This window comes from Melospiza georgiana, chromosome 1 (assembly GCF_028018845.1).
Source record: "Melospiza georgiana isolate bMelGeo1 chromosome 1, bMelGeo1.pri, whole genome shotgun sequence".
In the NCBI taxonomy this organism is placed as follows: domain Eukaryota; kingdom Metazoa; phylum Chordata; class Aves; order Passeriformes; family Passerellidae; genus Melospiza; species Melospiza georgiana.
Genome location: NC_080430.1, coordinates 102,236,687 through 102,262,933, shown reverse-complemented (window position 1 = coordinate 102,262,933; position 26,247 = coordinate 102,236,687). Strand labels below are relative to the sequence as shown.

General features: G+C 39.8%; 1 protein-coding gene across 1 annotated transcript; it reads right to left on the bottom strand.

Moving 5' to 3' along the window:
* Nucleotides 1–1,339: 1,339 nt before the first annotated feature.
* On the bottom strand, nt 1,340–25,469 carry AFG3L2 (AFG3 like matrix AAA peptidase subunit 2). Its single transcript, XM_058036313.1, has 17 exons — nt 25,341–25,469; nt 20,239–20,338; nt 19,703–19,771; nt 19,126–19,244; nt 18,031–18,183; nt 15,823–15,897; nt 14,250–14,371; nt 11,689–11,962; nt 10,999–11,136; nt 9,093–9,246; nt 8,412–8,519; nt 8,165–8,290; nt 7,013–7,123; nt 6,319–6,434; nt 5,237–5,437; nt 3,451–3,645; nt 1,340–2,331 (listed from the first exon to the last, which is right to left on the bottom strand). Exons 1-17 carry the CDS (start codon nt 25,467–25,469, stop codon nt 2,089–2,091), a joined length of 2,433 nt encoding a protein of 810 aa, XP_057892296.1. The 3' UTR covers nt 1,340–2,088.
* Between the last annotated feature and the right edge of the window lie 778 nt (nt 25,470–26,247).

The window sequence follows — 26,247 nt, the reverse complement described above, 5'->3', positions numbered from 1 at the left end:
CACTGTCAAATTCTGCCATTTTTGGCACAAAAGATTAAGACCTGCTAACGTAAGGCTAAGCAAGCAAGTTAAAATAGAGCTCTAAAACAGAGGCAAAGGTAAAGAAGAGGTAAGGCCATTTTCATACATCCACTAATTACATGCTGCAACTGAACAGGAGTGGAATTTATTAATAGACACCAACAGGGAGTAAGAGAAACCATCTCCTGCAGATGATTTTTTTCAGAGTCTGGTAGCGCCATTGTGAAGAATCAGGTTAAGGCTTTGGGGGTTGGGCGGTTGATTGCTGAGTTTTCTGTTGGTTTTATTTAGCAAGGAATGAAGAAATGCAGAACTCTGACCTTTACTGTATAAGCCCAGCTACTCCTCAGCACGGGCCACAAACTGAATATCCCAGACAAGAAGTGTTCAGCTAAACTGGAGGATGAGAAAAGAACAAGGCATTAATGCAGAATACATAATAAACTACAACACTGGAGCATAAGCACAGAAATCAAGCACTGCTTTATCATGTGTGCAGCATTTGAGTATTAATGAAGAATTCCACTATTGCAATAAATCATTCTAAACTTTGACTCCAAAAATTAGGGAAATTAAGTTTAGGTTTTTCAGGCTGCTTTCCTGTTTATCATCAATTCTTTAACAAATGCAGTAGAGAGAAATAGAAGTGTTTAACAACTATAAATACCCAGTAAACATGCCCAAAATAGCCATATTTGCTCTGTTTTCCTCATTCCTCTTCACTGTAAAGCCAGGTAACATCGCAGATGGAAAAAGTTCTGTCATGAAGAAAAAGAAAATCCAAAAGAATAATTTCCATAAATAATTTAACTCAAATACATTTAGAACCAAGGGTCTAAACTTTCAGATAAACTTTTTCCTTTGTCATCCTACTGGTTTCCAGTATGTTGCAACATACAGATGGAATCAGTCACTAGTTATCCTTTTAACCTGCCCTCTGACTCATCACCCTTAAAGGATTTTTGGTCCAGCAGAGAAGATTGGCTCATTTTCCTCCCCGCCCTTAACCACCAATCCACCCATGCTTCCCTGTCTTCTGCTGGGATGAGGAGAAAGGCCATTAATTTTTGAACAGCTAAATCCTCCAACTAATGAATTGTTAGCAGAAGACAACTGCTAACATAGCTTTTCCCCCATAGCTTTTTGTTAAGCAAATGAGTATGAAACTAACAATCTCCTTTATCACCTTTGGCTTTGGTTGCTGCTTGTATTTGTGAACACAATCCTTTTACCCTATATTAACAGAGTTTTGCATTGTTCTGAATTCTATACCCAGAAACCAGCAAGAAAAAAAAAAAAAAAAAGGGACAGCTTTGTTCAGAAAAGTACTGTTTTTATTGACTCAAACTGTATTTACACATCACATTCATATGTTCAATAGTTTACAGAACTCTGTAAAAAACTGACTGGTAAAACTGCAGGAGCCAAACAGTTTCAGACTTAATTTAAGACACTGAACCATGAGTACATTTGAAGATATTTAAGCAAGTGTTCAGTTTTCACGGTCAACTTACATGGCAGTTCTCTGTAGACAAACTCTAAAATCAAAATGAGGTGAAGGGGAAAGGGTCAGATGAAAGAGCTGATAGTTTTGCAAAGCTAGTACTTTGTACAACCACATTTGACAATGCATTTTGTATGATTCTTTTTCTTTTTGGAAACGGGTCACATTCAGGTATAGTTTAGATAAATAATCAAAAAAACCCTTTGATTTTTGTAAGCTTACAGATGTTTGAAAAAAAAAAAAACAATCAGTGCCACAAAATTTGTGCATGAATCTGAACTGTTCCAATGCTTGAGAGGCTCAGTTCTGGCATTCCACTGCAGCTCCAATTCCTTGTATGCTTCTCCAGCTGGCAGACAAAAGATGATCACCTTTTACCAGTGCACTGATGATCTCACACACGTACATCAGAAGCAGAACATCCTTATCTCATCCCACGAGATCACTCTTCCACCCATCACTAATACAGTTTGGCTGAATAAATATTTTTTCTTTTGAAGTACAAACTAGGTGAGTTTGTTTCTCTTCCAGAGTGCAAGTCACCATGGGCACACACTTCACAGTTAAAATGGCATCCCTCCTCTGATCTGCCTAGCGACCTGTTCATCTGTTGTCTCCTCTTTTTCTTTTTCACGCTCTTTGTTCCAGTCTTTAAGGCCTTCTGGTAGTGAAGTATCCTCATCCAAACTTCCTGTGCCTTCCACAAATTCTTCATAAGTAGACTTTTCTGCAAATGGTCTTGGGCCAAGCAACTCTAGCATGTCGCTTTTGTCAAGCACTTCCTTCTCCAGCAGCCGCAGGGCAACCTGGAACAGCATAACAAGTTGTGTCACACACATCAAACACCTGAGATGGCTGTCCTAGTTGGAAAGGTTTCTTAAGGCAGTTAGCTTGGCATTGATTAATTTTGATAGAAAAAAAAGGTCGTTCAGAGTTCATCAGATACAAGATTCTTCTCCCCCCTGAGCACTTTTAGGGAGCACAAATACAATTTTATTTTTAATCCTGCTTTTAAGACTAAGCAAAGTGCCCTCACTGTGGGTCACTGTTGCTTTTATTGTTGCTTCAGAACAGCAGCTTTTTGCTTCTGCCAAAAGGCTCTGGATGCAAGACATTGAGTGGTACATGAAAACAAGTGTTCCCTTCCAGTCAGTGGGGATGGTTCAATTGGGCTGCTGCTGAGTTACAAGCTCAAGAGCACCATAAAATACCAAAATACCAATATGTGAACACTGCACCAGGGGAGTTTGCAGCCTTGGGTCAGTGAGCTCATTGTTCAGCACAAACCACATTCAGCGATCTCTTCTGGGATGCTGACCTGCTACAACAGGATTTATGGAGCCCATACAAAATTGTCTCCTTGTCACTAAGCCTACTGGATGCCTGTCCTAGAAAATGATCCTTTTGCTGTATCAGGTTTTGTGGCATGAAGAAAGAGAATATGCACAAGATGAATCTTGGCTGCAGTGAGGGAGATCATAAGCAGCCAAGGGACAGAACAGAAGAAGACAAACATATTTTTATTAACACTGAAAAGGAATTCAGAGAAAGGAAGTCATATGAATTTCCCTGGTTACAAGAGCTTCTTCTGCCCAAAAAAATTGGGAGCCTGGTATTTAATCTTTAAGTTTGCCTATCACATCTACTAAACCCTATGTTAGCAGACAGTCTCTTCCCTCCAACTTTCCAAATGAATATTGACCACATAAGCAGGGAGGGATGTTAAATCATGCTTGTGAGATGCTCAGAGGTGTTCCAACACAAAAGAAGGTTTCTCTTAAGTCTTGTGATGCATTCTTAAGATTACATCAAATGGGTTTTGAGCAAACTTCCTCATATACAGTCTATTTTAAATCTAATTCAGTTAAATTCAGATTTTGGCTTACCAGCTGGAACTTAATGGCTAAAAACACTGTAATGCTCACCTTCTCCACTTCTGCTTTCTTCTCAGTCAGCAGATTTAATGTCCTTTCATAGGCAATGTTAATTAGTGACCGCACCTCTTCGTCTATCAACCTGGCAGTTGCCTCGCTGTAAGGTTTCTCCAAGACCATGTCTCCTTGGCGAGGGAGATCAAAGGAAATCTGCCCCACTTTTTCATTCATACCAAACTGAACAATCTGAAAGGAAAAAAATTAAATAAATAAAGGAGAGATAGCAAGAATTTAGGGTATGTTGAAGTAAATACAGCCAACAAAAGGGAGAGGAAGAATTTTGCTATAACCTAATCTTTTCCTGTAACATCAACCTTTCCCTGAAAATGCAAGTCTACTGAAGTTAACACACATGCATTGACTTTCACTTATTTCTTTTTACTGATTAAAGTGAAGGACACAAATAACACCATTTTAAAGTGGTTGCTAGTCGTATGCATAGTGCTTTGCTGTTTAAATTCCAAGATATTACACAAAAACCACTTCAGCCTTCCTTAAGCAGTAAAGCCCTTCTTTACCAGAAATAGAAGTGTTTTGCCAATTCAAAATACTTCTGAAGTTTAGCATAATCTACTCACCTATAAAGATAAGCTGACTTAGGTACTAAAGTAGAGGGTCTTGAAGGTTTTTTCCATCAAGTCCAAAAATCACATGCTATTCCTCATCCCAAGACACTCCTCTACAAATGTCAAACAATTCTTATCTTGCTTCACTCAGTACTGAATACTGACTTGTCTGGTTGCCAAATGGGGATGTTTTAAGCTGCATTTTCCTCCAGCAGCGGCAGAAGCAAGTTCAAACTGCTATTTATTTATTCACTCCATGGCTACTATCAATTTGATGGTTACTAAAGTAGCACTTCTCAGTCTAGCAAGATCCACACAGGTATGACAACAAATATTTAGAATTTAAAGAGATCTCACCATTAGAACCAAGTCTCTTAACCTGCTTTCTTAATTTTGGTTGACATGTATAGAAGTCTGTAAGTAGACTTATTTTATAAATTTAAAATTGAGCAAGAGTCACTGAAGATCTCACAGAATTAACAAGATACCATTACACATTGCCTTCCAGAACTGAGGCAACCAAAAGCACGCTTGAGAAGAGGAAGTAGGTGGGGTTTGGGGATAAGCATGCAGGGGAAGATGAGTGTACTCCAAAATGTCTCTTGCTCCTTGTGAGTGTCTTATGAGATGACACCCCTTGTCCTGATGCAGGAAACATAGCAACACACCTGTGTGTAGCCCATAGCTACACTTAGGTGAGTCATTGCATTGATAAGATTTTAAATTACTCATCTACATTAGTTAATATGATACACACACAAACCAATGTCTCAATTCCCATAGACTTAACTGACATCAAATAGTGCTTTCAAACAAGGTTGTCTGGATTTCAAGTGTGAATCCAAATTGAATCTTCACACTGGGCAATTGTAAATGTAGGATGATATGATCAAATCTGAGCACTAAATTCCATTTTAAAATAAGTATAACAACTCCCACATGTGATCCAATGGGATCAATGTGTATGTTCCTGTGGGCAGATGTAGGGCAGTAATTGAAGCCTAATGCACGGACTGCTGTTGTGAGACTGAAATGAAATAATTGGTCATCAGCATCTCTAAACAACACCATGATGCTTATTCATACAATGTTTTCTGAAACAAGGCTTCTGAGGGATGCACCTGATGAAATTGCACCATAGCAGAATATTAGTTAGGTCAGAGATAAAGAAAACAGTAAAGGAAAAAAAGAAGTCTCAGTCAAGCCCATACCTGAGCATATGCACTCTGGGTCACCTTCTTCAAGTCATCTTGGGCACCAGTTGTAATTCTTCCAAAGAAGATTTGCTCAGACACACGTCCTCCCAGAGTCATGCACATTCTGTCCAGTAGCTGCTCTTTGGTATACAGATACTGTTCTTTGGGCAAATACTGAGCATAACCCAGTCCTTTACCACGTGGAATAATAGATACCTACAAAAAAAAGTAACAGTGCTACAACTAAATAGTGTTAAAAACCATAAAGTACTCTTCAGTTTGACTTATTTTTAATACCACAGCCTACACCATACTCACCCTTGAGGTTTAATTCTGACATTATTTCCATTTACAGTTTTGCCCCCATTGTGTTCTATCCTTAAAAGCCCTGGCTAGCTCTAAACTGGGATAACAACTACTAGAATATCTGGAAAAGAATCTTCATATCTTCTCTAAAAACTGTATCATATTTTAAAAACACCATTTTTAATTAAAATCCACAATTTCTTGAATGTTATTGGGCATTATGTACTCTGTAACAGATACAGCATTAAGGAATTTCCACATTTACTAATGACCTTTTTTCCAGAAGTAAACCATACAATATTTTTAAGCCTGAGATGAGATGAAAAACACAGCTATGAAAAACTACGAATGTTAAAGCAAGTTTGGGAGATTGGGGTGCTTTTCCTTCTACATTCAACTTGTCATGCTGTGAAGCCAAAAGAAAGCAAATTGAAAGTAAAATATAGCTTTCTATATTCTTGAAGTATACCTGTGTAACCTGGTAAGAGTAACTTAAACCACTAATCAGTACTGAAAGCCTCAGAGAAAAAGCAGCCATCAAGGCTGACAGACTCATGAGAAGAACAGGTCTCTCACTTTTAAAGGGCATTTATACTACGAACTATGTAACAGCTAATTCAGAAAACAGTTAAGAAAGTAACAAGAAATGAACAAAAATGTACTCTAAAATTGACACACATTGCTTTTTATTATATTTTAATATCTTCTTAACATTGGTGGAGGGGAACCCCAAAGAAAAACGTGTTGTCCATGCTACCATTAAAATTAAAAGTCCAAATTAGCATTCTTACCTTTAACAGGGGGTCAGCATGTTCCAAAAACCACCCTGCAACTGCATGCCCTGCCTCGTGATATGCTACTGTCTTTTTCTCCTCTGGCTGGAGTACTTGAGTTTTCTTTTCCAAACCTTTATAAAATAAATAAATTTGATTAATAGTTTCAGACAAAACTTTCTCCTCTGACATCCTTTACCTCATTTGCAAGGACGGTGAGCAATACTTAGAGGCCATACATGTGATCCATTGAAAAAATTTAAACAACCCACCCAAAACTTTCAAGTTTTAGAAATTCACATCTTACAGGTTTCACTGTAACCTTGTCCTTCCTTAGACTTTCCAGTTTCAATGCAAGTTCTTAAGAATATTCAAATACTTAAATAAAACATTTGAACTTTAAAAATCTTTTCTAGACTATTTCAGGCTAGCAGCAGTTAAAAGCATCCCTAAATCCAGTTTTTCTTCTTGCTGTTTTGAAGAAGAAATAAGAGACATGTCTTGATGAAGTCTGTCTTTGTACCCCTTCCTCTGTTACAGAAGTCAGCAATATAGACAGGATACTTCTTTTCCAAACATCAAGTGTGTTTAGGAGAGAAAGAAAACAACCTTGAAGAGCAGCACTAATATTCAAAAGCATGGCTTCATACACATCTAAAAAAGGAAGCTGTCTATTATAATTTTTGAGAAACAATTGGTGCTATTCACCTACCTCCAATAACTCTTTCAATTGCTTGCTCAAAATGCTTTTGGTTTATAGCATCTGAGAGATGCCTTGCAGCAATTAAAGCAGCTTCATTACAAACATTAGCAATATCAGCACCTAAAAGAGAAGGCAAGAATTACTGATCCTTTCCAAAACTTTTCTCTGAGTTTAGCATAAGCATAATCTTACCTACAACTGGTTTGCTATAAACTCTCACTGAGCTTGAAAATTAAAGGTAGTGCGTTCTGAAATAGCTTAATTACTTAAGATATATTTAAATGCATCTACTATAGTTATAGGCTTTAGGATTTTTTGCATAGGTAGACAGCCAGCAAATAAAGTTTATTACCAGTGAAGTAGTTGTTTGATACATCCCACCTTCCTTTTCTGTCTGCAACAGATTATACTTAAACTAGTATATATTTAGCTGCATGCATTTCCTACATGTGACTTCTGTATAGCTCAGATGTTGGCTTATCTTTAGAAGATATCCTTTCACATTACTGATTTCAAGCCCTCCACTTTCTGTTAAAACTATTTGCAGTAGTGCTATTGAGGTAACTTAAACATCATCACTGTAGTTATCAGAGACATCGATAATCAAATCACAGAAAACTAGTTTTATATAGACCAAAAACCAGTGAAGAATTCACAAGTGTTGGATTTGGAATAGATGTGAGAAGGCTCATTACTGGCTTATAATCTAATTAATTTCAAATCTGTATTGACCAGTAGTTGAATTCTGCACTGGTATTTGGTTTTTATATCCAGAAACATAAATTCTCCTACAGAACATGCATACAAACTTCACAAAACCCAGGTCTTCTCCAGAAGTGCTCAAGAATGAAACAAAGGAAAGGACAAACAGAGGAAAGGAAAGAACACACAGAGGAGTGATAACAATCAGAAACCTCTGAATTGCTTGTACTGAAGACAGAAGAAACTCCCTCTTCATGTCACCCTGACTGAAGCTGACAAAACTTGAGACCCTCAGAAATCTCCTACTTGCTTTAACAGGCAAAGAGAATTTCAGGTTGTGCCAGTAAATACAATTAAATCAAATGCCATCCAGAAGTTTAGGTGCAAGAAAACCAGAATTAGTAGGGAAATCAAATATCTAAAGCTTGGAGAATAATAGTGGCATTAGGAGTCACTTACCAGAAAACCCAGGTGTTAGTGATGCAAGCTTTCTTGCCAGGTTGTCTTTATTTAGGACAGTGTCTAATTTCAGAGGTCTAAGGTGAACTTTGAAAATGGATGCTCTTCCTTTTATATCTGGGGGTCCTTTAAAATAGAAGACATATGGTTTTACTTTTCACACACATATATAATCAAATTGAGTGTGTGCAAGGAAATTACATGTATAAATAGCTGCAGTGACTGCAGGCACCCAGGTAAAACTTACCAATGTAAATCTGCCTGTCAAAGCGTCCTGGTCTCATCAGAGCAGGGTCTAAAATATCTGGCCTGTTAGTACCTGCCAAAATGACTACATTTGTGGTTGTATTAAATCCTGTTAAAGAAAAGTGATAGAGAAAAGCTGTGTAAATATAATTTCTGTGGAAAAAACCTCCAAAACCAGAAATAAAGACTGCCCTCCTTACAGGGTCAAGTAAGAACTGCCAGTTCAAACAAATTATCTTAAAGCTGAAAATATTTCTATTTATTGCTGCATTGTCCAGTTTTTCATAACAAGCAAGAAAATGGCCTTGGGCTCTGCTTTGTGAACTACGATATCAAATCCTGCTTTATCTTCAAAATACAATAATAGATTAACTGCTCTGGAAAGCACAGAACTAGTATGGCTAGCTGTATCTTTTTACAGGCAGACTGATCTCATGAAGAATTTTTCTGACTATTCAACTATGACAAAGAGTTAGGAGATACAGAATTAGGGTTCTTCTTCTCTGAATGAATTCTAGTAAAACATTAGGCTGCAGGTAAGTGAGTCACCATGCTTTATTTTAGGAAACATGGACAATTTGTATTTAAGCTAGAATCCAAATCTTGGTTAGCAGGTCTGAACAAGCATATTCTTTCTAATATCCTTGTTATTATGACATAGTATTAGGCATTAAATACTCACCATCCATTTCTACTAAAAGCTGATTGAGTGTGTTCTCTTGCTCACTTTGTCCTCCAAAGTTGCCCCTTCCTCTCTTCCTCCCTACTGCATCTATTTCATCAATGAAGAGAATGCACGGGGCATTCTTACGAGCCAGAGCAAACAAGTCTCGAACCTTAACAAAAGAACAGAGACTGTATCAGACTGGTTTGTAACTCTTTTGAGTTGGGGGGTGGGCAGGGGTGGGAAGAGGCACATCAGTAACAGTATCCCTACAACTAGGTATGCCTCTGAACAAGCATTCATTCCAAAGCCTTCAGCCAGCCCTCAAGGCAACGATAAGTTACTTAATTCCCCTCCAAATATTCATTTGGAAGTTAAATTAACTTCTAGATGACTGGAAAAAACACTCAGGACGTGAGTAGATAGCTGAAATTGTTTTTTAGACTTCCATATTTTAAGCAAGGTATTACCTAACTACTGTGGTAGATGCAGCACAATCTGATTTGAATTTTAGATGCAACATTGCAATGTTGCTCTGCTTGCAAACCTATCAGAAGGGTCTCATTAAAACCAGTTCAGTGAGTTAACAGATCTACAACCAGGAATCCAACTGGAGCAAACAGGAAATGAAAAATTAATGGAAGAATTTTGACCTGAGTGAGAATTAGATGCAGCTCAGAGCTTTACTACTTTATACATTAAGTGATGCAATTGCAGAACACTTCTCTGATGACAAAACAATGTACGGTACACACGAAGAGATGCAAATTTTGGACAGTAGGCTGTACAACAGAAAGTCACCCATTTTTTTTGAAAAAAGTACAATGAAGGAACAAGATAAACACGTGTCATATGCTTGAAGTGAATTATCTTTTCACTGGAAGAAGCCAAAATCCAGCATCACACAACTATTTTTAGTGTATATGCACTATGAGAATTAAAGGTTTCCATAAGCATATACACTAAAAAGTCACCAAAGAAACCAAGGCTTGTAAGTAGTTTTAGTTCTAGTACATTCAATTTACAAATGATCAATTAAGCACCACTAACAACTGCCTTATTTAATAAACTAATAGGAACTGAAAATAAAACTCTCTGATGTTGTTTTCCATAGGCATCAGAAATTATCAACTGTGTTGAAACCTTGATTCCCAGCCAAAGATAAATCAACAGATTTCACTGGATAGTAAAATTATTTTTATAGACCAGTACAGAAAAGTTAAGTAATTTTGCTTTGGGGCATTTGAGGTATCTATTGACAACAGAAGTCTGAGTACCACTATTATTTTAGGATACCTAATACTTTCTCAAATTTTTATTTCCATAAAATGCCATCAGTAACTTGTTTATACCACTTCACATGTTTTTAGTAGCTTTCTTAAGACAGTTAAGGCAGAAAAGCAAAAAAAAAAATTAGACATATATTTGGTTATTTAAAACACCTGATCTCCAGAAATCAGTGACTGGATTCATATTTCAATCAGAAGCTTATCTGCGTGTCCTCTTTACAACTAAAAGTTTCAAACTACAAAGAGAATACAGTTCTCCAAAGACGCAGGATTTAGAGCTGGAGGAGGCATTCCCATAGCAGTAGTCGAATCAGCTACAGATTTCTGATCCAGCTAGTAAATTTACTTCAGATCAGAGCTTAAAGAGTGTTGTTCTGTGTTCTCAAGCACCTGAAAAGAGACACATCCTTAACAGTGAACTGTTTCAGGCTAGTGAAACTAGCTAATGAACTGCCTTAGTAACTTTTATTAAAGGTACACTGGTGATTTTTTGTTTCGACATGCATCTGGCATCACTTGTAAGAAATCTGCATAGAAGAAACAACTTCAGCTGTAACCAAACATTTGTCTCCCAAACCTGACAACATCCTTTCAACAGCCAATACTGAAAGAACAGAGCAAGGCCAAGGACTTACTCGTGCTGGACCCACACCAACAAACATCTCTAAGAACTCTGAGCCATTGACGGTGATAAATGGCACATTGGCTTCTCCAGCTGTAGCTTTAGCCAGAAGTGTTTTCCCAGTACCTGGAGGACCTGTCAGAATTGCCCCCTGCAAGACAAACACGTATATTTTCTTCATGAAGAAAACAATATTAAGCCTATGAAATAACATGTCAATGATATTGAGCCCTCTGGCTTTTCTTGCACCACAGTCAAAAATCATGTAAGGAAATAATTGAACATTAACCCCTCCTTTAAAGGAGCAAAAGGGAAAACAAATTAGATCCAACATTCCATGCTGTCTTAGAGTTTCAGGAACAGTGTTTTGTTTGACTGACATATTAAGTAAGAAAAAGAAAGGTATGTCATCAGGTGGGCTCCCCTGCCAGCACAGCCAAAAGGCAATTCTATAATAACCACTGGCAAGACTGCTGTTACACCTATGGTGTGTATCACTTCTGGCCCACGTGAACAGACAATGTATTCCACAAAGCAAGTCTGCTGGCACCACAGTTACACTGCTGGCACTCAATGCTTGCTTATTTTTTTTTTCTGATTGGAAGACAGAAGCTGGAAAGCATTGCATATGTAAACAATCCTAGTACAGTTTAGAATACTGAGCACTAGTAGAAGAATAAAGTCTAAGTTATCGATCCCTTACCTTTGGAATTTTTGCTCCCAGATCCTCATACTGTTTGGGATTTTTCAGGAAGTTAACAAACTCCATTATCTCTAATTTGGCCTCCTCACAGCCAGCTACATCTTTGAATTTAACATCTATTTCATCCTTAAGGACTTTGGCAGTAGTTTCACCAACACTGAAAAGTCCACCCATTCCACGCCCTGCCCGACCCAAGCCTGCAGGTCCTCTTCTTAATGTGTACAGCAATGAACCAATAATCAGAATTGTAGGCAGCAAACTGAGGAGAAATGATCTGTGGAGAAAAACAAACAAACAAAGAGAAACCTATCACAATAATCCACTACTGCAAATAACACATATAAAACGCTGGTTCCATTATAAGCAAATTCAGGACTAATAGTCTATTAATTTGCAATGTTTGTACTTCTGCAGGTTGTTCACACTTGGAAACCGTCAAAATAAATTTGAGAACAAATTGTTATAGTTGCTTGTTTTTAAACCGAGCACATCAAGTAACATTGTTGAGTTTTGCAGAGGAAAAACTGCATTACCTAATAAACAGAAGTAGCTTGTTTTTCAAAGGCAAATTTACAGGACTAGTTATGTAAATGGTTATATTCTCAAAGTAAGTTGCATTAGGTAGCATATAGACAGTGTGTCCTATTACTTCAAGCAGAAATTTCTCTCCAAAATACACCCCCTTCTTCCCTTAGGTCTTTCAGCTTTTTACATTTTTTTTTCTCTTTCAATGTTTCCATTTTCATTTTCAAGGATACAGATTTGCAGGGGGGAGGGAGTGGTTTCTTGGGGTGGGGTTTTCTGTTTCTCTTTTGTGGTTTTGGTTTTTTTTAATTATTATTCATTGTTCATTGTCCTCCAGTTTTCTAGCACAGCTCTGTAAAAGCCCAAAACCCTAACACAGTCCTCTTTATCATAGTATCTGAGCACTGTACAGATTTTTCTGTGAAAAGGAACAGTTCAACAAACAGCTCACAAGACGTTCTACCCACACTCAACAAAAACAAAATGCAGAAAAGAAGGACAATCACAAAGCACAGGATTTCCAGGCTTTACAGATAACCCACATTCCTGGGATAAAGAGGAAAACAAGGATTTTTCTCTCTACTGTGGTATTCAGCAGACTCTGATCCAGCAGGGAACAGAAGTACTTTGATTATATATAGCTGCTCTCTCCTGCTTTCTGCGGCATTCCTGGGGCAGAGCAATATATATCAATATCTATATGCAGAACAGACAGTGAGGAAAGAATCACAGCTGTGGTCAGGAAGAGGGATTCAGGAAGTAAAGGTCTGTACAAGGCTGAAAAAGGCATAGGAACTGATCTACTTTTCCCAGTCTGTGGTGAGAAGCCTCAGGCCAACATGCAGCCTTCTTGCACAAGTGCCGCATTGCCCTGACCATCACTTTCCCCAGGTTTGTTTAAATAAGGGCTCAACAGGTTTATTTATGGACCATCCTTAAGAGAATGTTCCATTATAAAGAAACACAGAAATGAGGCAGGCAGTGTGTAGAACAGGGAAATAAAAACCTCTGTCTGAAGTTGCAGGATTGCCCAGAATAAGGCCACCATTTTTCTTGCTGCCACCAAGACCAACAGGCAGCAGCAGCTTGGTAACACACACTGCAGTAAAACCAAGACATTCCCCTCCATCCCCCCAAATCAAAACAAATACCCACAAGTATGTAAACACAAGAGAGTCAGTAAATGAGCCATTCTCATTAGTCACATGAGCTAGTACATACTAAGTACAACTTCCTGATGATAAAAAACCTATTTGACAGACATCAGCAGGAGTAACTTCTAAACTGCTCACTTAGAACCAAAAAGAAACTAGTCCTTGAGTTACAAGATTATGTTTGTCTTCTAAGCCATTTGGAAAAATACATCAGAGAAGCACTTTTACTGTCTTCTACGTAAGGTCAATAAAATTCAGCCACATAAGGCTAATACAAAGAACACAAATCTAGTATCAGAGCCCTTATTCCCTAATGGGAAGCAACAATGCTGTAAATCTAACATCAGTACTATTTTTCTTAACAATTAAGAGCATGATCCATCTTCCAATTTCTGTTAATGTGATTTACTTAATCACCTATTTCTTGCTTTTTTCCAAGGCCCCAGATTTTGATTATGCTTATTTTTTGGCCAAAAGTTGATGCCCAGAATAGCTCAGCCAATATACTATGGTTCTATGATATAATCTCCCTGTTCAAAAATCTACATGAGTGTCATCTCTGGAGCTCTGCTGCTGTTCCCGGCTAACTCTTGCTCTAGTAAAAGTCACAGGGAGGAAGGGCTTAAATGAAGAAAGGAGTTACAGTAAAATATTTATATAATGAGAAGCTATATTTAGAGTAAGAGGATATGGATTTCTTCATAGACAAAGTACTGAACAGCTTCTCTTACACATAACACTCAGAAACAAACCCAAGCAGATTGTTATTCTGATAATACTGCCACCTAGTGAAGCACAAGCTATGCGTACTACAAACCTACTTCTCTGCAGTAAACACAACCTTTTTTTTTTTACCAGAGACTTTTTAAAGCAACTTCTTACCCATCACTCTCTGTTGAGTAGACTACAGGCAATCTGTTCTCCACTTCTATTCCCAGATCTTGCTGCACAGTCTCCAGATTCCGTTCAAAAGTGTCCACACTGCCGATATTAAACCAGACGTACTGCAAGGAAAAAAGCAGAGATGACCAAGTGTCCTCTCTTATTTCACCTTCACTACAAGCCAGCTTCTTCTAGTCTGGTAATTCCTTGTGTATGTGTTAGATTTGGACCAAGTTTAAGTTGCCTTGTCAAGTGTGTAACTGGTATAAGAGGCACACAACAAATCTGAAGCCTCCCAGCCTGAATACACTTATACCTATCACTGCTTCTGCAGAGATGATGAATCTCAATAGTTTCACGGCACTTTAAACAGATGGAAATCCTGGCATTTTCACCAGAAAAAAAAATGGAAGGGAGTAATAAACAGATCTTTATAAGGGACGTATATAGTCAGAATAATACAGAGCACTGAACCTGGAAACACAGGAGTCATACAACTTACTGTTTCATTTGAAGGTCTCAGCCCTTCTGATTAAGAAAGGTTTTTGCTTTTCTTAAGAAAAGCTTCTGCAGCTTATACTAGTCAGCTGTGTTCACAAAAAAAAAAAAAAAAAAAAAACAGCACCAAAAAAAACCAAACCAACTAACCAACCAACCAAAAAAAAAAAAAAAACAGCACAAATTTATCACAGACCAGAAAGAAAAATCCAGCCATTACTTTCAAAATGTGTTGAGATCTGGTCAAGAAAATCTCCCCTTTTGCACCATGACCTGCCTGACTTGTCCCTCCTCACCCTAACATTGAAAAAGAAAAACCAGAGCAGTTAAGTGATTGGGAAACAAAGGCAACTGGTTGTATGTGGGCTAAAGAGTAGGTGTATAAATAAGCCACAATGAAACCCACTGATTAAGTAATTGCTGCAGATTTAACTTTACCCAGGAGGGACTTCAGACCTTGTTTCAGAAAGACACTTAAGAAAAGCTCCACCACCTAAGAAGAGGTAACCTGATAAAGCTTTTCTAATGCTTCTTTGAATTTTCTATGAACATTTTATATATTTTTAATAGGTCTCTGCCACTGGGTATCATTCTTTGGAAAACTTTCACCTGTATCAGCCTATTCCTCACTGTGCTACTAGAAGAGCAAGTCCATGAAATAAATACTTTGGAAACCAACACTTCTCTTTGTTTTTTCCAGTAACTGGCTAAAAGCAGTCTGGAACAGAAAAGATTCCTAGGTATGTGGACTTAAGTCTGGGATTTTCTTGAGCAGATGGAAAACAGCAGTTAAAAACAGAGAACCTTCAGCAATTTGTTCCTGTTCTCGTTTACGTATCTGTATTAAAGAGCACAGTGCTGGAAAGGAACTACTTGTCCCTGTTTAAAGATATCCATGGCAAAACAACTGATACAGAAAAGTGAAAAACACACAATGTAGGATACTGTAACAAGAAAAAATGTTTTCAATCAAGAAATTATTAATGATCCAGACCAAGTTTCTGCCTCAAACTTTACATAAAAAGACTGTTTTGCTGCTTCTAATATCCCATGTACATGTATTAAAATTATTTACCCATTCATGAGGAGACTTTCCAGGAACAAAGATGACTCTAACAAAGCGCTTGTTCACCACTTCAAGTCTGTCCACCTGTAGGAGGAGAAAAGAACAAAACCTGAGTGAAGAGTGTACAGTCACTGTGCTTCCACCACAGCTTCAGATAACAAATGTGAATCTTTCTGTTTTCCACTTAGAATGTACAATTAATCAGGTACATCAGGACAGCTCCATAGTGTACAGTCTACAGTTTGCCATTATGTAATCAGGAAAAAAGGAATACTGGCACATAGGAATTTAAATTGAAAGACGGACATCATACCCTTTTCTCAAGGAAAAACTCAAGGCATGCATCAGCAAAAATCAGTTATAGTAAAATAGTTAAACAGTAGTTAATTGTCTCAGTGGTCAAAACACCTAAATCAGTAAGTTATATAATTCCAAACTCTTAGAGCAGCTTCCAAAACAAACCAAACTGAGCAAAATGAGGAAAATCTGAACTTTGTTCTTACAACTGTTTTCCCTACTAGAAAGGGCTTCATGTGCTACAATATTAAATACAGTAACATAAATTACATAAAGTATTGACCTGGGGTAATAGATACTATATAAACCTGGGAACTGTGCTACAGCTTTAGCAGATATATACCATTAAGACTTTTTTTACAGGTCTCCTCCAATGGTTAGACTCTTGGATTCGACAAGGCCTTTTTAGAAGTCAAGTACAAATTTTTCCATGTTTTCTTCCCTTTTCCATAAAATAACTGGTTTTAACATTTTAAAGCATTTAAAACTAGGCAATCTAGCTTTAGAAGTTGGGCCTGAATCGCACACAGGTGAGTAAGGTTGTTCCCTGAACTCACTACATGTGGTCATTTCTGGTAGAATTGAAGGAAAACAGGAGCTAAGAAGTCACTGTAGAACTAACCTGATTTCACACAACACGACCTGAACACCTGTGTTTTGAAAAGCACATGACTCCAGTATTGCTGTCTTCTCCCCACCATTTAGGCAACCAACAGCTCTTAACAGCCACACATTTAGTCTGTCTGAATATCCACACTACATCTTTCAAAGTCACAAGAAACTTGGTTTTGTGCAACAGCCTCCTTTCACAATGCTTTTCTGCAAGGAGGCTTCAGGCTTTGTTCACTGTAACAGCTAAATGAATATTTTTACAGATTTAAGTGTCTTACTGCTTCAGAAATTTAATCAGTATTAGTTTTTTCACCAATTTAGAACAGGACTGACTGTAAGACAGTCCAGGCAGAAGTATACAGAGGAACTCTGCACAGATCAGTTAGAAAAGAAAGGTAAGAGACACCCTGTTCAGCAGCTTACCAAAGGGAGGTAATGGAAGGTTAATTTTGTGTTAACAGAAAATCCCTCCAGGTGTGAAACCTAGAGGACAAAGCAAACCAATGCTTTCCTAATCTGTAAGATGAACCTACAAGCAGGGAGGGAGCAGAGCAAAGAACTCATGGCTCTTGAAGTGGAAATAGCCTGTGCAAGACAATCTCCTGAACTTCAGGGCATCACCAACCTATTACTCCAAGCATGGAAAGCTGCCAAGTTCTACAGAGAGATAGGATACTGATGATAAAATTGATTGCTCCAGTAGTGGCTCCAGGTAAGAAAAAATGAGAGGAGAAAAATAAAGGAGGCTACTTTACAACACAGTCAGGCTGGTGAAGGGATGCCAATGTACTGTCCTTGAAAGGATTCTTCCATTCCCCACCCATCCCTTTCTGTTCTCACTGCTGCTTCTCAGATTCCCCAAGGAACTGATTTCAGACATGTAACAAGCAGAAAACCTTTTCTTTTCAGAGGAATGGGCTCATGCAAGTGATAAGGTTAGGAGCAAACTTCTTCCAAAGGCAGCTGGCATGTCTCTTTAAGCCATTATGTCAGCTTAGCTGTACTGCAAAGCCACACCCAGAGGGAGTGTAGCTACACTGCCCCAGCACCCATAGGAGTTATCCAACCAAAGCTTTGTCCTGAGCTGCTATTCCCTCTCCTCTCTTGAAATGACATAAATCTTCCCACATCCATCCAAAATATCAGATCTAGGAACTGATTTAAATGAAAGCTAATTCCTTTCTCCCTTGAAACCAACACAGAGCCAGTTCTCACTCCGCAGACACACAAACACAAGCCCAGCTGGGGAGGCAGCAATGAGCATCTTCAGCACTCTGATGTTTCACACTGATTCGCCTCCCCACTCACCAATCCTTTAGAAAGGTAGTTGTTGACAAAGTCTTTCCAGGTGATTTCTCTCCCAGGGACCCTGAAGAAGAAGTAGTACACAACCATTGTCCAGAAAAAAGAACTTCCCACCACATACATCCGAAACTCCCTGACATCCCATGGAATGTCACCCTAGGAAATAGAGAAAGAAAAAAACAAAAATTAGAGTCTGTAATACAGTAGGCACATAGGAAACAGGTTCTGATATTTCTTTGTAGCTTCTATTCCCTGCCCTCAAGGTTGCAACAGAGAATGTTAAACAAAAGTCTGCTTTGTTGTATGAACACACTTGAGAAATTTCACATAGAACTGAGGAATTACAGCAATAGAAATTCTTTAAGTGTTTTACAAACAGTAATTGAAGAGTTTTGATCCATGAACTACTGTTTTTAGAAAGGGAAAAAAAAAAAAAAATCACATGACCTTTCTGCCTCCATTCTAAAACAATTATCCTTGGTCTGCAGGAGTGCATGCAAGACCAACAAAAAATCAAGGAAAAACTAACAGAAGGAAGAAAAACAAAAACAAAATAAGAAGAATGAAAAACTTGCACCAAAAACATTCTTTATACACATACAGGAATATTTTACATATTTCTGTACTGTCAGGTGCCATCATCTTTGTGTTACAGCTGGCAATAAATGGCAATAAATTTCAAACGGAAACTCACATAAGTATTCCATCAAAGTCAGAACATGTAAGAGCAAACTACATTTAATGACCATTGCGTGGTCAGAAAATTCTCCAAATTGCCACTGAAACAAAACACGAGGCCTTTAAAGGTCTGAGGCTCCTCTCTAAGAATACTGACTACTAGCAACCACATTCACACAGCTTAAACTTCATTAATATTCCTGAACAGAGGTAGATGCCTCTGGAGTTATGCACAAAATAGTTATTCATGAAAGGCACTGAGTGGGCAGCCATCTAGAGCCAGTTGCCATGGAAGGTCTGGCACAGGAGGCTTGAGCAAGATTTGGGCAATCAGAATATGGCCTTAAAAAGCAAAATCATGCAAGGTTATTTCATGAAGACAAGATAGTGACATAAAGAAAGATATTTTAAAGTCAAAACCTTCTGTAATCTGGTCCACCAGTTAGTTTCTTCTTTCTTGCCTCCTTTTTTTCCACCACTCCCACCTCCTCCACTACTAGTTCCACTGGGTTGTCTGGAAGTAGTAGCTTGCTTTGTTTCTAAAAAAAAAAAGAAAATTACATCTCATGCTAATCTCACATTACCTTTTATTAGTTATATTAACGAGATGTTCTGGAAAATAAAGTATACTGCAATACTACAATAATTAGATGATGTAAAAACCAGCATTTCCCATTAAAAAACCAGATATATAGTCCATTAAATAGCAGAGAGACAGTTATGACCAGAAGAGATGTCTGTTAACTTATAATTGAGGGACAGCACTCCAACAGAAGCATAAAAATAAATACTATTCCAGAAGATGAATGTTATTTTGCTTTCATATCACATATAATAAAAACATACCAATCTGCACTTCCAAACTAATCTGGTACAAATATATCTTCCCTGAAAAATAAAGAAAAAACCTAAAACCCAAACTCACAATTGTTATGCCAAAATCGAATTTAATGAATATTCATTCCACAAAGAACTGAAGTCAAGCAGCTTTTTGTACCTTTTGTTTCTCCAGGTGTACCTTTAGTTCCATTAGATTTCTTCCCATTGGGAAAATACTTTTCAAATCCTATGGAGAAAGAGGAAAGGAGCTCACAGTTGGTTTTTATTTTACAATTATTTCATCACATGCTGAATGTATACACCAGCAAAAAAGCTAGGAACATACAGACTGCAAAATCAGCTTTCCTCTTGTTTTTTTGTGGAAAAGCTCTACCTGGTCTCCATAAATATATCTGCTGTGTTGACAAGAGAATATCACTTCTATTTAATAGCCTGAAGTAAAGCTATGTTTTAACCAGACATAGAGAAATTTAGGTCAACAGAAAGCTCCACTGCACAGTGTTGAGCAAAGTGCATTATTCTTTAATAGCTCCTAAAAATCCCATAAACCAAATGTTTCATCTCAAGATTATAGGCTGGTTAGTACAAGAACCGACTTCCCCACAGACAATAAAGCTAAATAGCACATAAGTGCGGTCCTCAGCAAGGTATGCAAGCAGTCTGCTTTGTTTCACAAATCAAAGTTAGAGTCACCTTTGGGAGGTTGAGAGAAAAGCCTTCTGCAAGCAGCGATTACACTTGCCAAAAAAGTGCTTCTATCAGCAGGAACTCCAGGGGTAACTTGGTCACAGAGCTGAAAGATGAAAAAGAAATATAAAGCAACACGAACACTTTACAAAACTCTTCAAGCTCTCTGGTAGAGCCTTGCAGCTAGTCAGACAATACTTTACAACTGGAACTTCACAACAGATATTGTAGTAACTGCTGTGTGCCAGAAAGTAAGACAACAAATGGAAAAAGAAAAGTTCATCAAATGAGTAATTTCTACAGCAAGGAGATTTTTATTCTCGTTGTTAAGAACAGAGTTTCATCTTACAAACAAAACATTGTTCAGTAAAAGAGAAAAATCAAGCAGAAAACACTACAAGCTATGAACATTAAATACACATTGATTTCTACAGGACATGTTTAATCACATCAGCCAAATGACATTGAAGTGCAACATTAACTGTGACTGTACAAGCATGATCTACACAGCACTGAATCATGTTTTGTCTGCAACCTTTTTACAAATAGTTAAGAAGTTGTAGTTTCTGAATATGAGAGATCTACTTGAATCCAAAAGAAAGGGATGTGGCAGACAATGCTTACATCCAGCTAAGAAACTAAAACAGACAAGGAATCTCAGTTCAAAAAGAAGATCCAAAGCCCTATGTGGGTAAACATCCAGTTATAAAACCACAACAAACCTAAGTTTTAACATGGCTTGTTCCTGTCCTTGCTCCTTGTCCTAAGGCTGTTTACTGTTATTCATCATTTAAGTGCAATGAAGGAAAATTAAATCTTTAAACTCACGAGTTCTTAATAAAATTTTGCTACTACAGCTGGATACTTCAAAAAAGTATAAATTGCAATTTTGTTCAAGAGAAATCATACCTGATTTCTTCAAGAAGGACATATTTTAGATAAAATGCCCTTCAGAAGCTTTTCCAATGCTTCTGAGAAACAAAATATTATCCATGCCAAGATTTCCCCACAGACTGACTTTCCTTCTGCCTCCACTTCCTTCCACCGCAAAAAGGCACTCAGCCTCCTGTTCCTTTTGATTAGAAGCTATTTACCTCAAGAGCTACAGAAATAGTAAAATGCAAAAACCAACACTAACTGAAAAGCAACAGGTCCTGAAAACATGACTCCAAGTATCCTTAGAAGAAAGCAAACATCCATCTGGGACTAACACCTCTGTGACTATTCTGTGAAAGGAAGCTCAGTGCTATAGTCAAGGTACAGTGGCTGTAAATAAAACCCATTTTTACATATAAAGAAACTTTTGATTACTTGGTTGCACACTAGAACGACCCTAGGCATGCTGTCATTCATTAACTGAATGCTGTAACTCTGCTGAAATCTTCTGTCTGGAGCTTCCCCTTCCACCCCTTATTAAATGATGAAATACATCAGGCTTATTTCAAGCATCCCTATAGTTCCACCTGCTGGAACAAAGAAGAACACCAAAATGTTCTCATTCCTTGCTTTTGCTGTGGACTGAGCTAAGAATTCTTGGGCTGCTTGGTCAGGATTAGTTTTGTGCCTCTGCATGTCTGAATAAAATCTGATACTGAAAATCCAAGAGGGGATTTCACTGATTCTCAGAAGCACGTGCAGTGCAGATAGTCTGGAGAGAAGCTAATGTAGAGAACAGCTACTAAATCCAATACATCATGACCTCCAACATGAGCAATTCCATCTGTGGTCCTAGAAGTTGTTTTAGGACAAGCGGGATGCAGCCATGTGGCCAATAAAATAAAAAGAGCTTGCCACAGATCATGTATATTCCAAATACAGACAGGGAGTGAATGTTGAAACAACTAATGAAACTCAAAGAAACAGTGGGGTTTTCTCCTGTCAGTGGTCCCCTACAAAACACAAAATTAGAGACTTAGTTCTTCTGCAAACTCAGATTATTTTTTATTTGCAAAGAGACTGAAATATTCTGAAAGCTTTACTCCAACTAAGAAGAAACAACTGCTCATGTTTAAAAGAAAAGTTTAAAGTAAGCCAAATCTAGTTGTGTGGCCCAGACTAGCACAGGTTTACTACAGAATAAGTTATAGTTTAAGTGAAGGAGAGAGAAGGGTAAGCAGACAAGAGCTTTGGGGCAGACCTGAATAATGGGATTGCTTCTGTTGGATTGTCCCGACAGATCCTAAATTCCATGAACAAACACAGTCACCTGTCAAGCTAATATGCAGAGAGCTGAGTGCTTTGAAGCTGCTTTGTGAGAAAAAGGAACAAGTGACTTCATGGCACCTTCAGTGTCACCTGAGTGCCTTGAGAAGAGATGGCTGAGAGGGGACCTCATTATTGTCTTTAAGTATCTGAAGGGAGGGTGCCAGGAAGGTTGATCCAGGCTCTTCTCAGTGGTGCTGAGCACAGGACAAGAGGCAATGGGCAGAAACTGATGCACAGGAAGCTCCACCTGAACGGCAGGAAGAATGTCTTTACTGTGTGGGTGACTAAGCACTGGAGCAGGCTGTCCAGAGAGGTTGTAGAGTCTCCTCCACAGGAGATATTCAAGAATTCTCTAAAACAGCAGCACAAAAACTGATCATCCTGATACAGTTCTGTCTGGCAATGGGAATGCCACAGCAAGCTTAGCTGATATAAGCACACCCACTGCCTGAACACAGAGAAAGCAAACAGAGCACATTTTGACTGGATGCTGTGTCAGGCTGTATACCAGGAAACTCTTGCCAAGTATCTCCCAGTCAGAGGCAAAAAAAAACCAAACCAAAACTCCCAAAAAAGCCAAACCAAACCAAAAATCTGATTTTTTTTTCTTTTGGGCAGACCTTGTGACACCATCCTAAAAATCAAGACTTTTAAAAATGTAAGTTCTAGATAAGCAAAACAAACAAAGGTCAGTTTTAGAGTTAAAATAACCCATAAAATGTTACTAATCCAGAGTGCTACATAAACCCAAGAGCACAAGCAGAACTCCTTAAAAAGTTTACAAAATTGAGGCTACACAAAGCAGGAACAGAAAATCCATTTGCTCAGCTGTACATATAGGATAGAGAATCTGTTCATTCTAAGAAGCTGGAAGTTACAGCTTCACCCATTATCAAGTTACAAATAAAAGCAAAATTAAACCAGAAGTCTTAATTATCTAACAGCCACCAAAATATTACATAAGAACATAATGGGAAGAGGGGACAACACACAAAAAAAAGCTGGTAAAGAAATCTACCTTAATGCAAGTTATTTTCTACAAGGGCAAATAGTGATAGGACAAGGGGAAATGTTTTTAAACTAAGAGCAGAGATTTGGATCAGAAATTAGGAAAATGTCTTTACTCCCAGAGGGTGGTGAGCAACTGGAACAGGTTGCTCAGAGAAGTTGTGGATGCCTGGAAGTATTCAGGGTCAGACTGAATGGTGCCCAGAACAACCTGGTCTGGTGGGAGATGTGTCTGCCCCTGGAAAGGGAGGCTGTAACTGGAGGATCTTTAAGGTCCCTTCCAACCCAAGCCTTTCTAAGGTTCTGTGACTCCAAACTGCTCACTTTTTCTTACAGAAAAATCAATTTTAAAAAAGAAATGGCTTTTATGGAACAAAGATCCTCAATTTTCTGCCTGCACACAAAGCCAGATGCTACAATGAATACAAAGTCCCCTTCCTAAGATTGATTCCAAATAGGAACTCCTTACATTTTCTTGAAAGTAACAAGAGTTAGCTTTCTGAGAGATCAGCAGCACTGCTGACAATGTTTTATTTATTGAAATAATGTTCAGCTCTGATCAAACAAAACCAAATTCACCATGAAAAACAAGCCCCATATTCATGCTGAGAACTAAGCTACAACACACCTTCTGTGTGTATTCCTCTCACAGTCATCACTACCCTAGAGATAACCTTCACAGCTATAAAGGTGTGGCTGTTCAGCACTCTGTGCTACAGGAAAACAAAGAAAAGCAAGATGCCCATGAAAGGGAGAGCACTCAAGCATCTTCCTTTCCCACAGGCCTGTCATTCCCGCACTATGTGAGAGCTGTCAGCAAGGGTAATGCACATCTTGTAACAGCTGACAGCAAAGGCCATTTTACTAAGAATGAACACACAAACATCTGCTTTACCAGCTAGTACCACAACTGCTGCAGGTGCAGGTTCATGGCATCATTGCACTGTGCAATCCCAGGATGCAAACAACCAGGCTCCTCTTTTCCAGAACACTGACACCCAAAACAAGGTGCTAAGTCAGTAATCTTTAACATTTCAGTCTCTCACCCAGCCTCAAACCCACCTGACACAACTCATCACTCTGAGAAAGCAATGGAAGAACTTTGGAATCAGGTGGGACACAGCACCTGGAAAACCACTGGGAACATGGGAACCCTCCTCTATGAAGAGAAGCTGGGGCTGCTCATGCTGGAGGAAAGTTGCATGGAGAGCTCACAGTTACTATACAGTATCTGAAGTGGGTCTACAGAGAAGCCAGAGAGGGACCCTTTATCAGGAACTGTATTGATAAGACAGGAAGGAAAGGATACAAATTCAAAGAGGAGAAATTAAGTTAGATATTAGGAAGAAATTATTTACTGGGAGGGTGGTGAGACACTGGAACATGCTGCTCAGAGAAGCTGCAGATATAGTGTTCAAGGCCAGGCAACCTGGCGTAATGGGAGGTGTCCCTGTGTCAGAGGAGCTGGGAAGAGAAAATCCTAAAGGTCCCTTCAACCTCCTAACAACACTCTAAGTTTCTACGAATAGCGGCGGGATGCAGCACAGCAGCAGCTCTGGGGTGTCGCCTCCCTCTGCAGGAGGACTCTGCTGCTGCTGCCGCAGGAGCCCGAGGTTCTCCCGCACGGAGCCGGCTGCCCCTTCCAGGCCGGGAGGCGCGGCACTCCAGCCCGCCCGCCCGCTCACCCACCCACGGGCCTCGTTCCCCGCCGCCCGGAAGGGCCGGCACCGAGCAGGCCGGGGCTGCCTCCTCCGGCCGGGGTGAGGACGAGCCGGGGAAGGCCGCGGACAGCAGAGACGCGCCCGGCTCCGAGCAGCGGGGCGCCTTTCCCCGCCCCGGGGCCGCCCCACCGCCAGCACGGCCCTCCCTCGAGCCCCGGCCCGCTCGCCGCTCACCTGCGCCAGGCAGGGCCTGGCCCCGCCGAGCAGGCCCCTCCCGCAGAGCAGCTGCTGCAGCGGGGCCCCGGGCAGCCCCCGGCGGCCGCCGCCGCCGCCCCGCGCCAGCAGCAGGTACCGGTGCGCCATGGCCGCCCGGACCCGCCGTCACCGCCGGCCCGCGCCGCCTGACGTCACCGCGCCGCCGCGTGCATTTCCCCTACGGCCGAAGGGCACACCTGGCCCCGCCCCCTGAGAGGCCGCGCCCACAAAAGGGTCACGCACCGCCTTCTGGCCACGCCCACCGCCGTCACCAGCGGAGCCCTGCCCGCCCTGGGTTTCTCAGGGTGCCGGAATCCATCGGGTCGGGAAAGATCTCTGGGATCATCGAGGGCAGTCTGTGATCCAGTAACACCATGTCAGCTAGACCATGGCACCAAGTGCCACGTCCCAGCTCTCCTTGAACACCTCCAGGGACAGGGGCAGCACCGCCTCCCTGAGCAGTCCGTTCCCATATTTGATCACACTTTCCTGAGGAATTTCTCCCTAATGTCCAAGCTGAATCTCCCCTGGCGCAGTTTGAAGTTACGCGCTCTCGTCCTGCTTGCTCGGGAGAAGAGACCGACCCTAGCCTGGCCAAAACCTCCTTTCAGGCACTTGTAGAGGGCAATAAGTTCATCCCCGAGCCGCCTCTTCTCCAGGCTAAACACCTCCAGCTCCCTCAGCTGCTCCTGAGTTGTGCTCCAGACCCTTCACCAGCGTCATTGCCCTGCTCTGGGCACGCTCCAGCACCCCAATGTCCTTCTGAACCGAGGGGCCCAGAACTGAACCCAATATTTAAGGTGTGGCCTCACCAGTGCTGGATACAGGGGGACAATCCCTGCCCTGCTCCTGCTGGCCATGCTGTGTCCAATACAGGCCAGGGTTC

Bases quoted from the DNA above. Each gene is read 5' to 3' on its own strand.
- AFG3L2 (XM_058036313.1), bottom strand. From the start codon at position 25,469: ATGGCGCACCGGTACCTGCTGCTGGCGCGGGGCGGCGGCGGCGGCCGC. The intron at 6,435-7,012 runs GTAGGTGAATAG...TATTTTATAAAG, and splicing joins AATTGAAAGAGTTATTGGAG to GTTTGGAAAAGAAAACTCAA. The intron at 3,646-5,236 runs GTATGGGCTTGA...TTTTCCTTTCAG, and splicing joins CCCAGAGTGCATATGCTCAG to ATTGTTCAGTTTGGTATGAA.